The 19,092-nt window shown below is 36.4% G+C and overlaps 1 protein-coding gene across 5 annotated transcripts in view; it reads right to left on the bottom strand.

The window, feature by feature from the left end:
* Positions 1–6,531: 6,531 nt before the first annotated feature.
* Positions 6,532–19,092, bottom strand: part of enox2 (ecto-NOX disulfide-thiol exchanger 2) — a 360,171-nt gene continuing 347,610 nt past the window's right edge. For all 5 annotated transcript variants that reach the window (XM_055178987.2, XM_055178984.2, XM_055178983.2 and 2 more), the window contains 2 exons: positions 15,018–15,103; positions 6,532–7,203 (listed from right to left, as the gene is read on the bottom strand). In XM_055178987.2, coding sequence (XP_055034962.2) covers positions 7,072–7,203; positions 15,018–15,103 — 218 coding nt within the window. In that variant the 3' untranslated portion in view covers positions 6,532–7,071. The remainder of the gene's footprint in view (positions 7,204–15,017; positions 15,104–19,092) is intronic.

Genomic DNA, 19,092 nt, shown 5'->3' with positions numbered 1-19,092 from the left:
GATAAAAGTAAAACATTACCTGATTATTAGACTCGCTATTTCAATATGTGGAAAGTTTTCTTTGGAAATACTTCTTTAACTCACTTTGTTGTCAGGTTTTTATTAAAAAAAAAGATGATAGAAAACAAGCTTCAGTTCATTCATTTGGGGAAAGAGTTAGATGTTTCGTTCAAAAAGCTTATAAGTTTTGACAATGACAAATGAGAACCATTTAAAAGCACATATGACTTGTTTTCCTACTAAACACAAGGAAAAATATGATGTTAAAGTCTGAGTCACTTTTGGGAGAATCCCTTTATAATTGAAAACATAGCTTCAGAGATTTTCAGACATATAAATAGTTTCATTCTCAGCATAGCAAAGGTTAAAGGGCTAATGAAGATAACCGGCAGTGGGTTGTCTCAGGACCATTGGCATTTGAAATCAAACACAGCAGAGCGGCACATCAGGACCTTAACATAAATTATGTAAAAGGCCACAAAAAAAATAATATCAAGACTTTTAACTCTAACAAATACAATAAATGAGCATGTGTAGTATTGCACTGTGAAAATAAACTTTATGCAGTTTCCTGTAACCTTCTGCAGTGGACAGGTCTTGTGTCATCTAAACCATGATGGGTAATGTGAGGAAGCTGCAACCTTTGTAAGAAGTGCACCAACAGTATCATGCAGCAAGTTTAGCAATAGGACTATAAACAGATGTGTTTCCACACAACATGACATTTGTAAGTAAACCTTTAATTTCAGATGATGAACTGGTCAGAAGAGGTTGCAATTGAATGGGACATCGGTGCAATGGACAAAGGGGTAACATTTTACAATAAGGTTATATTAGTAAACATTAGTAGATGCGTATTTCCTGTATTTTTGTGTTTGTATCTTAAAGGAACAGTATGTAAGAAATTTATATTAATTAATCATAAAATGGCCCCGATATGTCACTAGACATTAAGAAATCATCACTGACAACAAAGGTTCGCCAAGATATTGTCATTTAAAAAGTGGAGTTGCAGCCCTCAACTGATGTTTATGTTGTCATGTTGTGTATTGGCCACCAGTTGTGTGATTGCAGTACCAGTTTTAGCCACAAGTTTTGTGATTGCAGTACCAGTTTTGGCCACAATCCTACATACTGTTTCTTTAATAAAAAGAGTGAAAAATAAATAAGGGTGGACATTAAAGGTGCAGTGTGTAATTTTTAGAAGGATCTCTTGACAGAAATGTAAAATAATATACAAAACTATATTATCAGGGGTGTATAATGACCTTTCATAAAGAACCGTTATGTGTTTATTACCTTAGAATGAGACGTTTTTATCTACATACACGAGGGTCCCCTTACATGGAAGTCGCCATTTTGTGCCCCCATGTTTCTACAGAAGCCCTTAACAGACAAACTTTTTTACTAGGTTGTCTCCAACGATGACATGTTTGTCCGGTGGCAGCTACCGTAACTTTTCTGTGTGTTTCAAAAGTGAGGGGTAAGCACTGGGCTGAACCGTTGTGTGCAATTCGCAACCTCACCGCTACATGGCGCTAAAATTTACACACTGCACCTTTAAAACTTTGCTAAAACAACAAAGCTGTTGGTGGCCGTAGACTTCTGCACAGTACTGTTTATACATCTTTATTATATTTTTATTACCTTATTATTATAAGTATTGTATTCATATTTTGACGTAAAAAGAAATATTATTTTTTTTTCTTGGATATGTGATACATTAAAGGTGCAGTGTGTAAATAACAAAATGGCGACGTCCATGTAAGGGGACCCTCAGTGTATGGAGATAAAAACGTCTCATTCCAAGGTAATAAAATATAACGGGTCATTATAAAAAGGCCTTTATACACCCCTGATAATATAGTTCTGTACACTACTTTGCACCTATGTCAAGAGATCCTTTAAAAATTACACACTGCACCTTTAATACCTAAACGTTTTTTTGCTCTGACCCAAAACTTAAATTTATGAAACTTAGAGTCAGGAATAATCTATACACTACTTATTAGTTAACATGAGCGATGAACAATACTTCTACAGCATTTATTAATCTTAGTTGATTTAATTTACTAACACATTTTTAAATGTATAGGTGCACCTGTTAAGATTACTACTTTATACCAAATGAACATGAACCAATGAACAAGTGTATTTGTATTAACTAAAACTGAGAAAGAATTATTTCTGTGATAGTTTAACCAATAATGAAAACTCATCATCATTTACTCAACCTTATGATGTCATAAACATACATGAGTTTGTTTACTCTGTTGAATACAAAATAGCAGCCACTGACTTCCATAGTAGGAAAAACAATACTATGGAAATCAATAGGTGCAATTTGTGTTCAACAGAATGCTGTAAACTACTGATAAAAACACACAAATAACTAAACATTTAAAAAAACCCATCTCTCTTTCCTCCCAGCAGGGGGAGCTCACAAGCCTCCGTACACAGCATTTCCTGTGATCTATTATCCATGAGCATTATTATGGAAGTGGTGATCCCGTGTAACCTCCATGGGTTACATCTTAAACAGATGGACGCTTTCAGTCATAGGCTCTGACTGCTTGGGAATAATGAGGATCGTTCACCGCGTGGGACGATGGGAACATTCGCCCTCCTAACAAACCAATCACCCCTCTCTCATCTGATCACTCAAGGGAGTCGCTCTTTGTAATTGCCTGAATCCACTTTGACTGGAGGAAGCCAGGTAAGATTGAACTAATTAGCTAACGCATCGAGATACGGCACCTAAAATAAGACCCTCGGTATGCCATCACTCCATATCCAATTACCTCCAAAATGTGAGGAGAAAGTCATTCAGGGGATTATGGGATATACTCTTGGGTGTTTGCGGTCGATGCCGCTGCCCTTTGGATCCATAGCTGTGCTGATCTTTAGGTGAATTCAGGAGAAAGCAAGGCCAGGTGTTGAAGGACACTCTAGCACATATGGAGCGGAGCGCTTCAATGGGAAGAAATATAATCAAGATTTCCGCAAACATCCCACACGCCGATGGATTCGGCCTTGATCCATACAGAACCGAAATCAGTCTCGGTGATGCTGCGTGAACCACACAACAGAATGAAATATGCATCTCAGGGGAAGCATACAGGGATCTAATTAGTCAGTTTAGTTTTTTCTGAAGATACTTCAATGAAAGCTTCCAGTTGGCGTAAATAAACTCCACCGGGAAACAAAAGTACTGTAGATAAAACAAGGAAACAAACAACAAAAATAATGGTAATCCAGAGAGCATCTGTGACTGTCGATATGAAAACCACAGTGTTTGTTAAATGTAAGAGCTGCAAAAGCACGGTGAATTGATGCACATGTAGAGCTATACACAGCTTTCCCGCTAAGTGCTCGGATGGAGAAGTTGAAGCAGAGAAAAACAGGACACGTGCACCCATCTCGCAACCTTTCGCTGCTCTTGCATCTGCGCGCGTGTTGTTTATATCATGCAAGTTTAAAAAGCTCTGAATTAAACAAGTGAAAGCCTGAAAATAGCCCATACATTTTTTCAAAGATAATTTTTTATATATTCCAAAATATACAAAAAGGTGCCAAAAATATGAAATATATATTTCCAAAAAAATTTCACCACTATTTTGGCAATTCTTTGTGTATTTTAAAATACAGTACTGTGCAAAAGTCTTAGGCCATCACCACCAGACTTGTAGTTTTAGAAGTTTTAATGTCCATCCATATTTATTTTTCAATCTATTTTATTAAGATACAAAAAGAAAATACAGGAAATATGTACAAAAAATGAATACAAATTTGAATAACATTTTCAGGACTAAATGTCGTCTTTAGGCATCGTTGGTGAAGTAAAAACACTAATTTCTTTAAAATTAGGATTTAATTTTATTTAGGTTTAAGAGATCCTGCAGTTTCCTGCTATTGCTCAAGTGGAAGGGGAGATAACCTTAAAACTTGACACATCAGTTTACACTTTTAATAATACAATAATAACCTAATTCTGGCATGGTGCTAAAGGTGCATTCACACCAGCCATGGTAGAGGCGTCAAAAACGCGCTATTTGCGCGTAGTTGGATGCTTGAACGTTTGAGTTTACTCGCTTCATTCGTGCATGAAAGCCGCGTGTGAAATTCTAATCATTCGAGACATTCACGTGGAAATTCGCGTCATGGGAGGGGCTTCTGCAACTCCGCTGAGACTCCGCTCACTTTCTCTAATCACGTCACTACTACAGCAAGGTCCTGATTCGCGCTGCAGGATGCCTAATTGTGTATTTGCATTGACTTAACATGTAAATCACTCGCGCTTGCCGCCTCTACTGCGCCTGGTGTAACCCCGCATAATGCTACGTACACACCAAACGTGGGGAACCGCATTACTCGCTCTAGACTACTCGCGGGATTTAACTTCGTGTCATGCGAAATTTTCGCTCAAGTTAAATATTTTCAACTTGGGCGAAGACGCGTTTGAGGCGAATAGCGCGTGTTTTCGCAGCAAACGCGATGCCCATATCGTGTCATTCGCTTCGCCCCATGCAAGGACACATTTGATTGCATCTTTGCATTGACTTTGTATGTAATCTACTCACGCAAATCGTTGAACTCGCTTCTGGTGTGAACCCACAGTAAGACTTTTTCACAGTACTGTATATTTACTTCACATTGGAACAAAAACTTTGTTTGTTACGAACCGGTAAACATAATAGGTTTAAAAAGGTTCAAATTAATTTTATTTTCAACTGCAAAATACGCATATAGTTTTATATTTTATACATTCTATACAAACTTCATATAATATTTTTTCCAGGAAAAATATATTTTTGTCGTATGGGGTTGTACGATTAGAAATGCATTTGTTGACCCTGAAATATATTCTCATATATGAAAGCTAAAAAAATATTTTTAAATTAAAAAAATCTATTTAATTAAGCTTTACTTTCTACAAAATGCATTTAGCATATATTTTAAACTTTTTTGGCCAGAGAATTTTTTTTGCTGTATTGGGGAGAACGGTCTGAACCAATGAAAGCTTTTGGACATAAAGCTTGAGTTTCAAGACATACAGATCTTGCATTAAAGAGCCACTATTACATTGCTAAAAACTATCTTATTTTGTGTATTTGGTATAATACAATGTGTTTGTGTGGTTTGTGTAAACAAATTATTTTCCACATACCATACATTATTGTTGCTCCTTTAATTCCTCACTGAAATGCGTTGATTTTGTACAAAGCTCATTGTTCTGTAAAGCGCAGTGTCCTGATTGGCCAGCTAATCTGTACGTTGTGATTGGCCTGGATACCTCTGATGTCCACAAAAGGATGTGTAAAATTGTGAATTGGAAAATAGGTGCTCTTTAAAGAGATAGTTCACCCCAAAATAAAAATTCTGTCATTTTCTCATGGTCATGTTGTTAAAAACCTGTATGAATTTCTTTTTTCTGATGAACACACAAAAAAACATTTGGATAAATGATGGTGTAAACACAGCTGATTGTAACCATTTACAAATATGATGGAATTTAATGGGTACCGTCAACTATGTGCTTACCATCATTTATCAGAATATTTTCTTCATCATTTATCACAATACTTCCATAATATTTGTTTTCCTACTATGAAAGTCAATTGTCACTATCATCTGTGTGCTTACCATCATTTATCAAAATATTATCAAAATAAAAAAACTCACAGGTTTAAAACAACATGAGGATGAGTAAATGACGACATCAATTTCATTTTTGGGTGAACTATCCCCTAAAAAAAAAAAAATGGAGTGTAAAATACAATTCATACAAAATGATTGTGTCCTGCAAAAGTGTTTTACTTGCTATTTTCACTTAAGATTCGCTCTCTGGAGCGCCCGTATTAAATATGCATGGCACAAAGAAGTAGTGATGCATTAAAGGATGCTCAGCAATGGGGGAAACAATCATTACCCATTATTAATTCACATCCAAACATATGACAAGCATTCAAAGCTAATTTTTTATACACATGGCCTAAGGAAATGAAAAAGGGCACTCCCTCAGCCATAAGGGAAAAAAACGTACAAATTGCACAACAGAAGCGCATTAGGGACGCTTGCCTGTCTTGTCGTTTTTTCTACTCGAGCTGCAAGCCTGCAACCAGCACAATTTACTGCTGACTAACAGACAAACACACACATATGCACAAGCAACACATACGTGCAGCGCCAGCATTGTTAATTAGACTTCACAGGCTTCGTGCAAATAAACGCAGCGCTACTCGACGCATTAACAGTCTGGATACCAGTTGGTGGCAAGTTTTGGGTCTACAAGTGATTATGAAAGTCAAGATGGACATTAAACGGATCATATCAAAGAAAACGTTATTGGGATAGGGTTCAGCGGCGTTCCTCTGCCCAGTATTCATGGACAAAACACTTTTTTGTGGTCACCGGTTTATGCGAGGGAAAATGTCATATTCAGGCTTTTATCTGTCCCAAGATAAGTGGATGATGAGGTGCTATATCTTTTCCGGAACGTCGACCTAGATTGTTAAACGAAGAATTAGAAAATTGTACGATTTCATTCAGTTTTTTTATTTAAAAATAGCAAGTTATTCAAACATTTACAGGGTATATGAACAAAAGATTCTATGCAACTGTTTGCAGCCTATACAGAAAAGAAAAGAAGAAATATATTCATGTTATTTATAAGCTTTTTTTACAAATCAGATGTGAAACGGATAACGAAAATATGTTGAGAGTTTAGTCCTCGGTTCAACAGACCCTGATTTTAACCCGATGAGTATACGACTGCCGCTGCCTGTCAGAGTCATGTTGTGCGCTGGAACTGTTCGAGTCCATTCACGTGGTACCGACGCACACACTCCAACACGTGCTCGTGTGTACACATACTAAACACACAACACACACACCGAAGTCTTGAGGATCTCCACGTCTGGAGTGTTTTACTCCAGTGTTGGAGCGGTTTTTTGAAATCTCCACAAAATCTATTGTGGCTGGGCTCACGGACACGGAGATCCTGCAGGTTGGTTGAATCTCTCTCGTCCCGATGGCCGTTTTGAGTCTTGCCGAGCGCCTCAACCCGGGTCTCTACGCTGTCTTAATGCCTTCAAAACCGCAGAACTTCCAGCGTTTCTCTAAACTGGCCCCGACACCTGTCAACTCCTGCTTGAATGTACAGGGCAGCCGACCCAGCAGCGTCTCCACCTCGGTGGTACTGATCTGGAAAAACAACAACAAAACCTTGTCAAGGGAAACATTTTTTTTAAAAGGATGCAGTCTGAGATTACAAGAGAAATGCTTTTAACTTTCATTTTTTCTAATTGAATACAATAACTTGTGTAAAAACATACATTCTCTTTTTTGAGGACTCTAAAATTTCTGGTTTTATTTCATTTTGAAAGAATATTTGGGAGATAATTGCAAAAATGTCAAAGTTGTGTAACCGGTCTGTGTCAATTGGTGTAACTAGTATTTTTTTAAATTAAAATATAAATATATTCATAAAAAAGTGGAATAAAATAAAATCATTTAGTTTAAAGTAATATGATTTTTTACATACATTTTTACATCATTTGTCAATGATTATTTAGAAAACAGAGCTGTTTTCAGCATATGTCAGGACAAATATTACAAAAAGGGTTAAAATTTCAAAATAAATTTGCAGATTACTTGCATACATTCTCTTTTTTGAGGACCAAGTCTAAAATTTCTGGTTTTATTTCATTTTGAAAGAATATTTGGGGAGATATCGCAAAAACGTCAATGTGGTGTAACCGGTCTGTGTCAATCGGTGTATTTAGTATTTTTTTTAAATAAAAATATAAATATATTCATAAAAATATGGAATAAAATATAATCATCTAGATTAGTTTAATATGATTTCTTTTTACATACATTTTTACATAATTTGTCAAAAATTATTTAGAAAACAGAGCTGTTTTCAGCATATGTCTGGACAAATATTACAAAAAAGGGTTAAAATTTCAAAATAAATTTGCAGATTACTTGCATACATTCTCTTTTTTGAGGACCAAGTCTAAAATTTCTGGTTTTATTTCATTTTGAAAGAATATTTGGGAGATAATTGCAAAAATGTCAATGTGGTGTAACCGGTTTGTGTCAATTGGTGTAACTAGTATTTTTTTTAATTAAAATATAAATATATTAAAAAAGTGGAATAAAATAAAATCATTTAGTTTAAAGTAATATGATTTTTACATACATTTTTACATAATTTGTCAAAGATTATTTAGAAAACAGAGCCGTTTTCAGCATATGTCAGGACAAATATTACAAAAAAGGGTTAAAATTTCAAAATAAATTTACTGATTACTTGCATGCATTCTCTTTTTTGAGAACCAAGTCTAAATTTCTGGTTTTATTTCATTTTGAAATAATATTTGGGGGATAATTGCAAAAATGTGAATGTGGTGTAACCGGTCTGTGTCAATTGCTGTAACTAGTATTTTTTTTTTATTAAAATATAAATATATTCATAAAAATATGGCATAAAAAAATAATCATCTAGATTAGTTTAATATGATTTTTTACATACATTTTTACATCATTTGTCAAAGATTATTTAGAAAACAGAGCTGTTTTCAGCATATGTCTGGACAAATATTACAAAAAAGGGTTAAAATTTCAAAATAAATTTGCAGATTACTTGCATACATTCTCTTTTTTGAGGACCAAGTCTAAAATTTCTGGTTTTATTTCATTTTGAAAGAATATTTGGGAGATAATTGCAAAAATGTCAATGTGGTGTAACCGGTCTGTGTCAATTGGTGTAACTAGTATTTTTTTTAATTAAAATATAAATATATAAAAAAAGTGGAATAAAATAAAATCATTTAGTTTAAAGTAATATGATTTTTACATACATTTTTACATCATTTGTCAAAGATTATTTAGAAAACAGAGCTGTTTTCAGCATATGTCAGGACAAATATTACAAAAAAGGGTTAAAATTTCAAAATAAATTTACTGATTACTTGCATACATTCTCTTTTTTGAGAACCAAGTCTAAATTTCTGGTTTTATTTCATTTTAAAATAATATTTGGGGGATAATTGCAAAAATGTGAATGTGGTGTAACCAGTCTGTGTCAATTGGTGTAACTAGTATTTTTTTTATTAAAATATAAATATATTCATAAAAATATGGAATAAAATATAATCATCTAGATTAGTTTAATATGATTTTTTACATACATTTTTACATCATTTGTCAAAGATTATTTAGAAAACAGAGCTGTTTTCAGCATATGTCTGGACAAATATTACAAAAAAGGGTTAAAATTTCAAAATAAATTTGCAGATTACTTGCATACATTCTCTTTTTTGAGGACCAAGTCTAAAATTTCTGGTTTTATTTCATTTTGAAAGAATATTTGGGAGATAATTTCAAAAATGTCAATGTGGTGTAACCGGTTTGTGTCAATTGGTGTAACTAGTATTTTTTTAAATTAAAATATAAATATATTAAAAAAGTGGAATAAAATAAAATCATTTAGTTTAAAGTAATATGATTTTTACATACATTTTTACATAATTTGTCAAAAATTATTTAGAAAACAGAGCCGTTTTCAGCATATGTCAGGACAAATATTACAAAAAAGGGTTAAAATTTCAAAATAAATTTACTGATTACTTGCATGCATTCTCTTTTTTGAGAACCAAGTCTAAATTTCTGGTTTTATTTCATTTTGAAATAATATTTGGGGGATAATTGCAAAAATGTGAATGTGGTGTAACCAGTCTGTGTCAATTGCTGTAACTAGTATTTTTTTTAATTAAAATATAAATATATTCATAAAAATATGGAATAAAATATAATCATCTAGATTAGTTTAATATGATTTTTTACATACATTTTTACATCATTTGTCAAAGATTATTTAGAAAACAGAGCTGTTTTCAGCATATGTCTGGACAAATATTACAAAAAAGGGTTAAAATTTCAAAATAAATTTGCAGATTACTTGCATACATTCTCTTTTTTGAGGACCAAGTCTAAAATTTCTGGTTTTATTTCATTTTGAAAGAATATTTGGGAGATAATTGCAAAAATGTCAATGTGGTGTAACCGGTCTGTGTCAATTGGTGTAACTAGTATTTTTTTTAATTAAAATATAAATATATTAAAAAAAGTGGAATAAAATAAAATCATTTAGTTTAAAGTAATATGATTTTTACATACATTTTTACACCATTTGTCAAAGATTATTTAGAAAACAGAGCTGTTTTCAGCATATGTCAGGACAAATATTACAAAAAAGGGTTAAAATTTCAAAATAAATTTACTGATTACTTGCATACATTCTCTTTTTTGAGAACCAAGTCTAAATTTCTGGTTTTATTTCATTTTGAAAGAATATTTGGGGGATAATTGCAAAAATGTGAATGTGGTGTATTTGTTTTATTAAAATATAAATATATTGATAAAAAATATGGAATAAATATAATCATCTATTCTTTGGCGCAATTGGCGGTTACACCGGTCCATTCAGTCTTAACTTTCATAGAAATGGTGCAAATGTAATTTTTTATTGCATAAAATTAACATAAATGCACTGTAAATTGAAATAAACATCATGCATGCTTTAAAATTTTTGAATTTTACATCTTACCAAAACGCTTTTGTCACTGACCCACATATTAAGACCTTTTTAAAAGGTACCATCCAGGTGACAACTTTTGTACCTTTTTTACTGAAAGTGTGGTGGTATTACTGGGAGTCCTCCAAAAAGTAATTTGAAAATTCTTTGAATTTTTGGAAAAATGAAATTATGCATCAAACAAAAATACATAAATAGGCTAATCATAAATATTGAAAAACGTAATTAAAACGAAGATCATAGCATTCCCACAATAAACTCTATTCAGTTAAAATATTCTGTAGTATGGCAAAAATTTATTTAATACAACTTTCATAACAAAGTAAATCCATTTCAAATTGAAACATGTACTGGGGGGTCCCTGCACCTCCTCTCTATCCATTAAGATCTCCTTGACCTAAAAAAAAAGGTTGAAGACCTCTGATCTAAACTTTTTTAATGTGTCTTCAAACCATTTGATCCCACTGTATATACTGTAAGCAAACCATGTCTCCAAAATTTTGCAAGAATAATATTTTGGAGGAATGCATTCTCGGTTCTCCAAGGCTCCATTTTGCTACCAGCACACTTTCAATGAGAAGAATCCAAAGAAGTGAGGACAAGCTTTTTTACACACCTGAAATACACACGCTGAAGTGATCAGCAACTGCAATTTTTTGCTATATGTTTTTGCAACCAAACACCTTTAGTAAAACAGAGCCTGTAAACCCCAGTGCTCGCACGGGAAGTCAGCGACACCAAAATGAAAATTTGGCTTTTTGCAGGATCACAAACCCACTCGCACCGGTGCATCAAGTGCCATGCAGCGAGACGCGGATGGCGGGTTATCAATTAAAACCCTCTCATGTGCCTCCCACTGGAGCGCATTGTTTTTAGTGAAAACAAGCAGGCGTGTTGATGAAGATATGTGCGCTCTGTGGAGCGGGAGAGCGTAGGCATCAGCACAGCCGGAGGCCTTAAACTCAAACAGAAAAGATATAGAGCCTTATTTTCACCCTCCGTCTGTAAGTGTAAATTAGTCATAGTGCGATAGCAAAAAGAGAGCGAGAAAGGGAGCGATGACCAAAATAAGGAATAATCAACACTATGCGCAATAAGAAGATGAGTGTTTTATTCTGGCATTAAACATGTTGGCGAATGACAAAGCAACAGGACTGAATCTAAAAACACACGCTGACACACAGAGGAATTTATGAAGGATGAGTGTGTTGTTTTAGCCACCAGTTCAATAAAGGAATTATGCTAATCAGGTAGCTCACAAAATGTGCTCAGAGAATTCAAGGTTGTTTCGGGACGGATCTGAGTGCTGACTTTTGGATACTATCTGCAGTATGTTACTGGGACTTTTATTTTACTGGCCCACAAACCTAAGCAACATTTCATGTTCAGTCTATAGATCAGCTAACGTTGTATACACAATTAATGTATACAACGTTAGCTAAAGATCCTTGAATGCTTACCTGGTTGCCAAATCTACACAACGGTGATTCATGCTTGACATCTCCCTTCATCTTTAGGAAATCAAATTTTTTTATTTTTGACAAGGTATTTGTTCCAGGGGTCAGTTTAGCCACTAGCCAGACCAATAAACAAACACAGACCGGAAAGTAACACGCCTGTGTCCAATGAAACCATCTATAGGCATTTTCACGACCATAACAGTGTTATGGGAAAAAAAAGACTTTAATCGCTGCTTCCGTTTTATGGTGACTTTAACATTAACTTAGCACAAAATATTTGATAAAAAGTTGTTTTTAAGTTATTCAAACATTTATCTGAACCCAAATCATCACAATGCATTCTGTGATTGCTTTATTTACATACAGTAAAACATAGGGGTGTCTCTCCATAATTCTCCAAATCCTCGTTTCGATTACATTTTCGATTCTAATGCCACGATTTGATTCGATTCTCGTTTTTTTTTGTGTGTTTTTTTAAACCACAAAAAATGCTATGCCATTTTAGGGCTCAGTCACACCAAAAGCGTTTATGGCAGTTGCAGGCGCCTTTTTTGAATGATATTCTATGGGCAGGGTGCGTTTGCGCGCTGTTTATGCGCGCCTAGCGCCTTGCGGTTTTCTGCCGCCTGCCGCGCACGCGTTTTTGAAGGAGCGCTGAGAGCGGAGAAGCGCCTGACGTCATTCGCGTCTTCCATTGTCCAATCGAATGAGGGGAGAGGAGGGCCTTACGTTGTGGTGAGGGAAGTTTACAGTTGCTTTGAAGAACCGGACTCCACTCGCTCACTGTCTCCTGTGCGTTTGTGCACCTCTCACCCTCAAACAAGGTCAGAGCAAGCGTCCTCTTTTTAAAGTTTCTGCTAATATGACAGTTAACAGCAAAAGAGCGCTCACGCTTCAATATTTGATTGACAAGACAGCTGACTCGGTGGTTGCTTAGCAATATGAAAAGCCGCGCCGCACTGCTCTTTTTTAAAAAAGGCAGTGCGTCGCGCCTTGCGTTTGCAAGCGTTTAAAGCGCTTTTGGTGTGACTGGCCCCTTAGACTACTGTTATGAAATATAATATCTGACCTTGAACACGGAGATGCCCTGCCATGTTAGTTGTGCTGCCAGTGGAAAAATATAGTACACGCACATACATGATAAACAAAACTTCCTGTAAGATGAACATTCCTGTCAGTACTTTGCACCTTGTCATTTAAATGCAAGAGGGAGTAATAACGAGTTTATATGGATGCAAACTAATATTATGTCGGAGTCCGCTGCTTGTGTTGTAAGTAAACATGCTGCACAGTGTTTTGTACATGTATATGTTAGAGCTTTCTCTGAATTTCAGCGCAATTGATAAAATAAGATTTTACACGCTTGCAAAATGAAACTGCTGAGATCGTCCGCTTTAGTTTTATCAATGAAAGGCCAAAAATAGTGTTCTACACCGTGTGCACCAGAAGTAAGAAAAGACCTAAAACATTGTGTTCAGTACCTCAGATTAGATAAATGGGCGGAGAGAAGGCGGTCTCCTGTGGCTGTTCGAACACATTCAACCAAGTGTTTACTCATGTTTAAGCTGACCGGACGTGACATGGGGGTGTGGCAGCATCGACGATTCCATTTTTTTATTTGAAGTTCGAGGTTGTGTCTTAATTTTAATCGATTTTGATTTGAAATCGAAATCGTGACACCCTTAGTAACACACAATGGTCTCTTCGATTTTGATCAAAACAAAGCATCTGGGGCCGGTTGCACCAGCTGGGCGTAAACCCGGTTGTACGACCAGTCTGGACGTAAAATGCTATGGCAAAAATAGAAAGAATGAAATGTGACGAGTGTGCTTTCATGCATGGAAGAGTGAGAAACCGCACCAATAAATTATATCATGAAATGCATAAATATCTACAAAGACACAGTAGAGAACTTATTCAAAGCTTTCATTTAATTTCGTTTTAATCCAGAGCTGTTCGAATTATTCTGCAAATGATTACGTTTTGTGCAAATGGTACAGGCTTTCGTTTAGTCAATGTGCAGGTTGTGTTTGATGGGTCTGCATGTGACGCACACATCTTGAGGAAGAGCGCCTGGGTAAACGTGAGGCGGGAAAGCTCTTATTTGTCATTTATTCGCTAGCGGCAGTAAATGTAAGTTTATAACCATAGTAAAGTTGAATGCCGTCTCAATATTACTGCTGTTAAACGCATACACTGACTGGATGCGCATCCTCTACGCGGAGCGTAGCTGCGTCTGGTCGTAGTTTCAGATGGTGCAACAGGTGTAAATATTTTACGTAGCTAAGCCCAACATAGGGCTTACACCCAACTTTTTTATGTCTGGCTGGTGCAAGCGGCCTCTTAACTCCAGGAATGTGTTTGTGCTACTCAAGATACTTTATTGTTAGTTTATTAGTGCTTCTCCAAGAAAGTTCACAAAATGTTGCCGCTTTAAAGTCCAGGGTCACTGGTAGTAAAGTTGTTTGTCTAAACAAAACAGCTTAATGCTATCATCATCTTGATTTTTTGTATTTATCGCTTTTATCGAAGAATGTGTGTGTGCAGTTTCTTTACAAGGTAACATCGCCTACTACTGGCCTGGCACACACAATACAGCATTTTTTGTCATTTGTGCGGATAACGCAAAAGAAAAAAAACTCTGTTTCTAGTACAGTCGTTGTTGTGTAACCGTGCCCTAAGAGTGTGGGTCTGTGTGTGTGGTCCTACTGTGACTGCCGAACTTTGCTTACAGCATAAAGTCCTGTTTACTCAGCAGAACATTAGAATGACAAGTAGACAAGCATACAGGCTTTCAGTGTGTGTGTGTGTGTGTGTGTGTGTGTGTGTGTGTGTGTGTGTGTGTGTGTGTGTGTGTGTGTGTGTGTGTGTGTGTGTGTGTGGTACAAGATGCGGTAAAGAGGAGTAAATAGATTCAGTCAGGGGGAGGGCGATTCTGAGTGAGTGTTGCATACCTTAGTGTCCAATCGCTGTAAATAGGAGCAGATATATTCAATGCTGGCTCCAAAAGGATGAACATGAAGAAACGTTGAGATGATCCCTGTGGAAGCAAAGCAAAAGATGAATCACATGAAAGATTTGGCCATCATCCGATGCAAATCTATGCTTTGTTCCAAAACCAAGTAAGCGGTCTCTTAATGTCAAGGCAACTATCTTTCAGGCTGATAATACCACCTCAGAAGCCAGCTATTTGATATGCTCTGTATACTGTAGGCAGCAATTCCATGGGTCGGACAAACAGCACTACATGATGCACACAGGCTTGACTCACAACTGAGTTATTTAGAGTTTAACATTAACTTAGCAGATCATATTTGGCAGTGGCGGCTGGTGACTTCTTTTATCGAGGGCCCTCGAAAAAAATCTAATATTTCAAATAACTTGGATGCCCCAAATATTAAATATGTTAAATGACTAAAATGGATACTAAAGAGAAACCACTTATTTTGTGGCAGCATGTGACCATGTGAGGTGCTTTATTAGATCAGAATTAACTACTTGCCACAGACTAGAGAGACTTTTTCTTCCTGGGCATAAGTTGCACATTACACAAACATTCTTGCCTCTCACCTCAACAATGGAAAAGTAGTGCTTATATTATACTTTGTGTGTGCGACCGCTACCTTTGGGCTCGTTGTATTTGCCATCACTCTGTCACTGGTGTGACAAAAGAATGGGGTTTACAAAGAATGGTGTGAAAAGGGAAAAACATCCAGTACGCAGCAGTCATGTGGGTGAAAATGCCTTGTTGATGCTAGAGGTCAGAGGAGAATGGGCTGACTGATTCAAGCTGATAGAAGAGCAACTTTGACTGAAATAACCACTCGTTACAACCGAGGTATGCAGCAAAGCATTTGTGAAGCCACAACACGCACAACCCTGAGGCGGATGGGCTACAACAGCAGAAGACCCCACCGGGTATCACTCATCTCCACTACAAATAGGAAAAAGTGGCTACAATTTACACGAGCTCACCAAAATTGACCAGTTGAAGACTGGAAAAATGTTGCCTGGTCTGATGAGTCTCAATTTCTGTTGAGACATTCAGATGGTAGAGTCAAAATTTGGTGTAAACAGAATGAGAACATGGATCCATCATGCTTTGTTACCACTGTGCATGCTGGTGGTGGTGGTGTAATGGTGTGGGGGATGTTTTCTTGGTACACTGTAGCCCCCTTAGTGCCAATTGGGCATTGTTTAAATGCCACGGCCTACCTGAGCCCTGGATGTGCATCCCACAAATCTCCATCAACTGCAAGATGCTATCCCATCAATATTGGCCAACATTTCTAAAGAATGCTTTCAGCACCTTGTTGAATCAATGCCATGTAGAATTAAGGTAGTTCTGAAGGCGAAAGGGGGTCAAACACAGTATTAGTTTGGTGTTCCTAATAATCCTTTAGGTGAGTGTACACACACAAGAGACAAACAGTGTCTGGCTGAGAGAGCGAGCCTACACGGGTGAAAATCACTTCAGTGAGATCAATTTTAGTAACGCGCAGCATTTTAATGTCAGTAACGGTAATGGCGTTATAACGGGGGAAACAGTAATTTATTTGATTACTCGTTACTGAAAAAATAACACCGTTTATTTATAACACTGTTATTCCCATCACTAAAATGAAACAACACACCCTCTGCTTCATCCTATCTTCATTTGTTTTATAAGGTGGTTAAGAGCACCACCTAGTGCATAATAGCGGAAATATGGATTGCCGTAAAAACTTGTCTTTGGCAGGGAAGAGTTTTCTCTTAATTGACGAGATAACTTCTCAATGGCAGGGAATGAGTTAAAATATTAAAACATTGTTATTTCAGTGCATTCCAATCAAAACACTGTTCGAGGTGAAAATTATTAACCTTCTTTTTACTTTTCAGTAACGTCTGAATCCTAAAAAAAACATTATTACTGTTAAGTAATATATTATTAAGTTAACACGTTATTATTTTAATCTTGTCTGCATATGTTCTCCCCAAAAATATTGGCAGTTTTGTCATTCATTTATTTATTCCACTATGGTGAATATAAGAACGAAGCCTCCTATGCTGGAATGAGCTTCTCTTTCATGTTGGCACGGATTTACGATTAAACTGAAACTTCATTACGACTGCCACTAGGGGGCGAACTTATACAGTCGTGTCCGAATGTCGTCTACAGTGGAAAGGCGGCTTGAGAGTTGGCAACCCTGCACAATATTGTAACAAAGCTGCAGTAAACGAGCATTGCTGTATATATTTCCCCCTTATATCCAGGAGCTTATTTGTAAATGGTTCGCGAGGTGTCTTCCCTGAAGTGGATGTCCTCATAGGCTATTTCTCCCTCTTGAACTTTCTGAATGCATATGAGTGTATAACTGCAGCTTTGATGCTATTCGGGTGTAATTAAAGCTGTTCTCCGGTCTGCTGAGTGCTTCATTCATCACACTCCAACATATGGAATAACAATAGCAGTGGCTATTTGCACTTCTGCTTCAGATTTGATAGGAGAGCTGATAACTCAATTATTCAGAATGCGTAATGGTACGAACAGAAAAGCCAAGCAGCTCTCCGGGACGAATTAGTTATAATGCACTGTAGGTATAGTTTAAATGTTATACACGCTTTCATTGCACGCTTTCATCTGGATTACCACGCTTTCCATTTACAAACATTGATCCAAAGCCAAACACTGCTGGAAGAAAACAGAAAACAAAATTCATCCAGCGTATTTTATAATTTAATGCACTGTTTCACTAATTCATGCACGCCTGCCAGAAGACCTAATGCTGGGTGTTCACACACAAAACAGCCTGTGGCAGCTTTAAAGGGACTGTTCAGACAAAAATGAAAGTTTCGTTATTATTTTCTTACTTTTATATGTCATTCAAACCCATGAGCATGTGCTCAATGCATGTTCCTATAGCTCAGTGCTTCTAAAAGAGTGGGGCGGGACCCCCAGGGGGGGCTCGAAGCGACACCAGGGGGGGCGCGCGAGACCCCGGGGAAAATACTTTTCAGGAACTGTTTTTTTTTTTGCACTGTCACTTAAAGACATTACACCCCAATCACGCTGATAAGCCGCTTGAGTTTTTATGTTTATTTATTGATTATATTTAATTTAATTTTTCAGTATCAAATGGTCAAAAAATATTATACTTTAAATAAGGATTGTTTTTTTTCAGGCAAATTGATGCATTTTAAGTCTTTTTTGTTACAGACTAAAAACAATGTTAATAAAGATATTCTTTGTTGTAAGTTGATCGATATTTCTATTTTTGTGTTTTCATTAAAGGAATAGTCTACTCATTTTCAATATTAAAATATGTTATTACCTTAACTAAGAATTGTTGATACATCCCTCTATCATCTGTGTGCGTGCATGTAAGCGCTGGAGCGCGCTGCGACACTTCGATAGCATTTAGCTTAGCCCCATTCATTCAATGGTACCATTTAGAGATAAAGTTAGAAGTGACCAAACACATCAACGTTTTTCCTATTTAAGACGAGTAGTTATACGAGCAAGTTTGGTGGTACAAAATAAAACGTAGCGCTTTTCTGGGCGGATTTAGAGGAGGAGCTGTATTTTGTGGCGTGGTAGCGCTTTTGGGAGTACTTCGACATGCCTGAAAAGTCTGCTCCCCTTCTCACTCTCATAATGGGAGAGGGAGGGTGTTACTGCGCCGAGTCCAAGTACTCCCATAAGTGCTATTACGCCATAAAATATAGTTACTCTTTTAAATCCGCTTAGAAAAGCGCTACGTTTTATTTTGTACCACCAAACTTGCACGTATAACTACTCGTCTTAAATAGGAAAAACGTTGATGTGTTTGATCACTTCTAACTTTATCTGTAAATGGTAGCATTGAATGAATGGGGCTAAGCTAAATGCTATCGAAGTGTCGCAGCGCGCTCCAGCGCTTACGTGCACGCACACAGATGATAGAGGGTTGTATCAACAATTCTTAGTTAAGGTAATAACATATTTTAATGTTGAAAATGAGTAGACTATTCCTTTAATGTTAATAAGGATACAATGTTTTGCAGATGTGT

The sequence above is a fragment of the Misgurnus anguillicaudatus genome, chromosome 16 (genome assembly GCF_027580225.2).
Source record: "Misgurnus anguillicaudatus chromosome 16, ASM2758022v2, whole genome shotgun sequence".
Taxonomy (NCBI): domain Eukaryota; kingdom Metazoa; phylum Chordata; class Actinopteri; order Cypriniformes; family Cobitidae; genus Misgurnus; species Misgurnus anguillicaudatus.
Note: the sequence above shows the minus strand (reverse complement) of the source record. Positions and strands in the feature narration are given on the sequence as shown.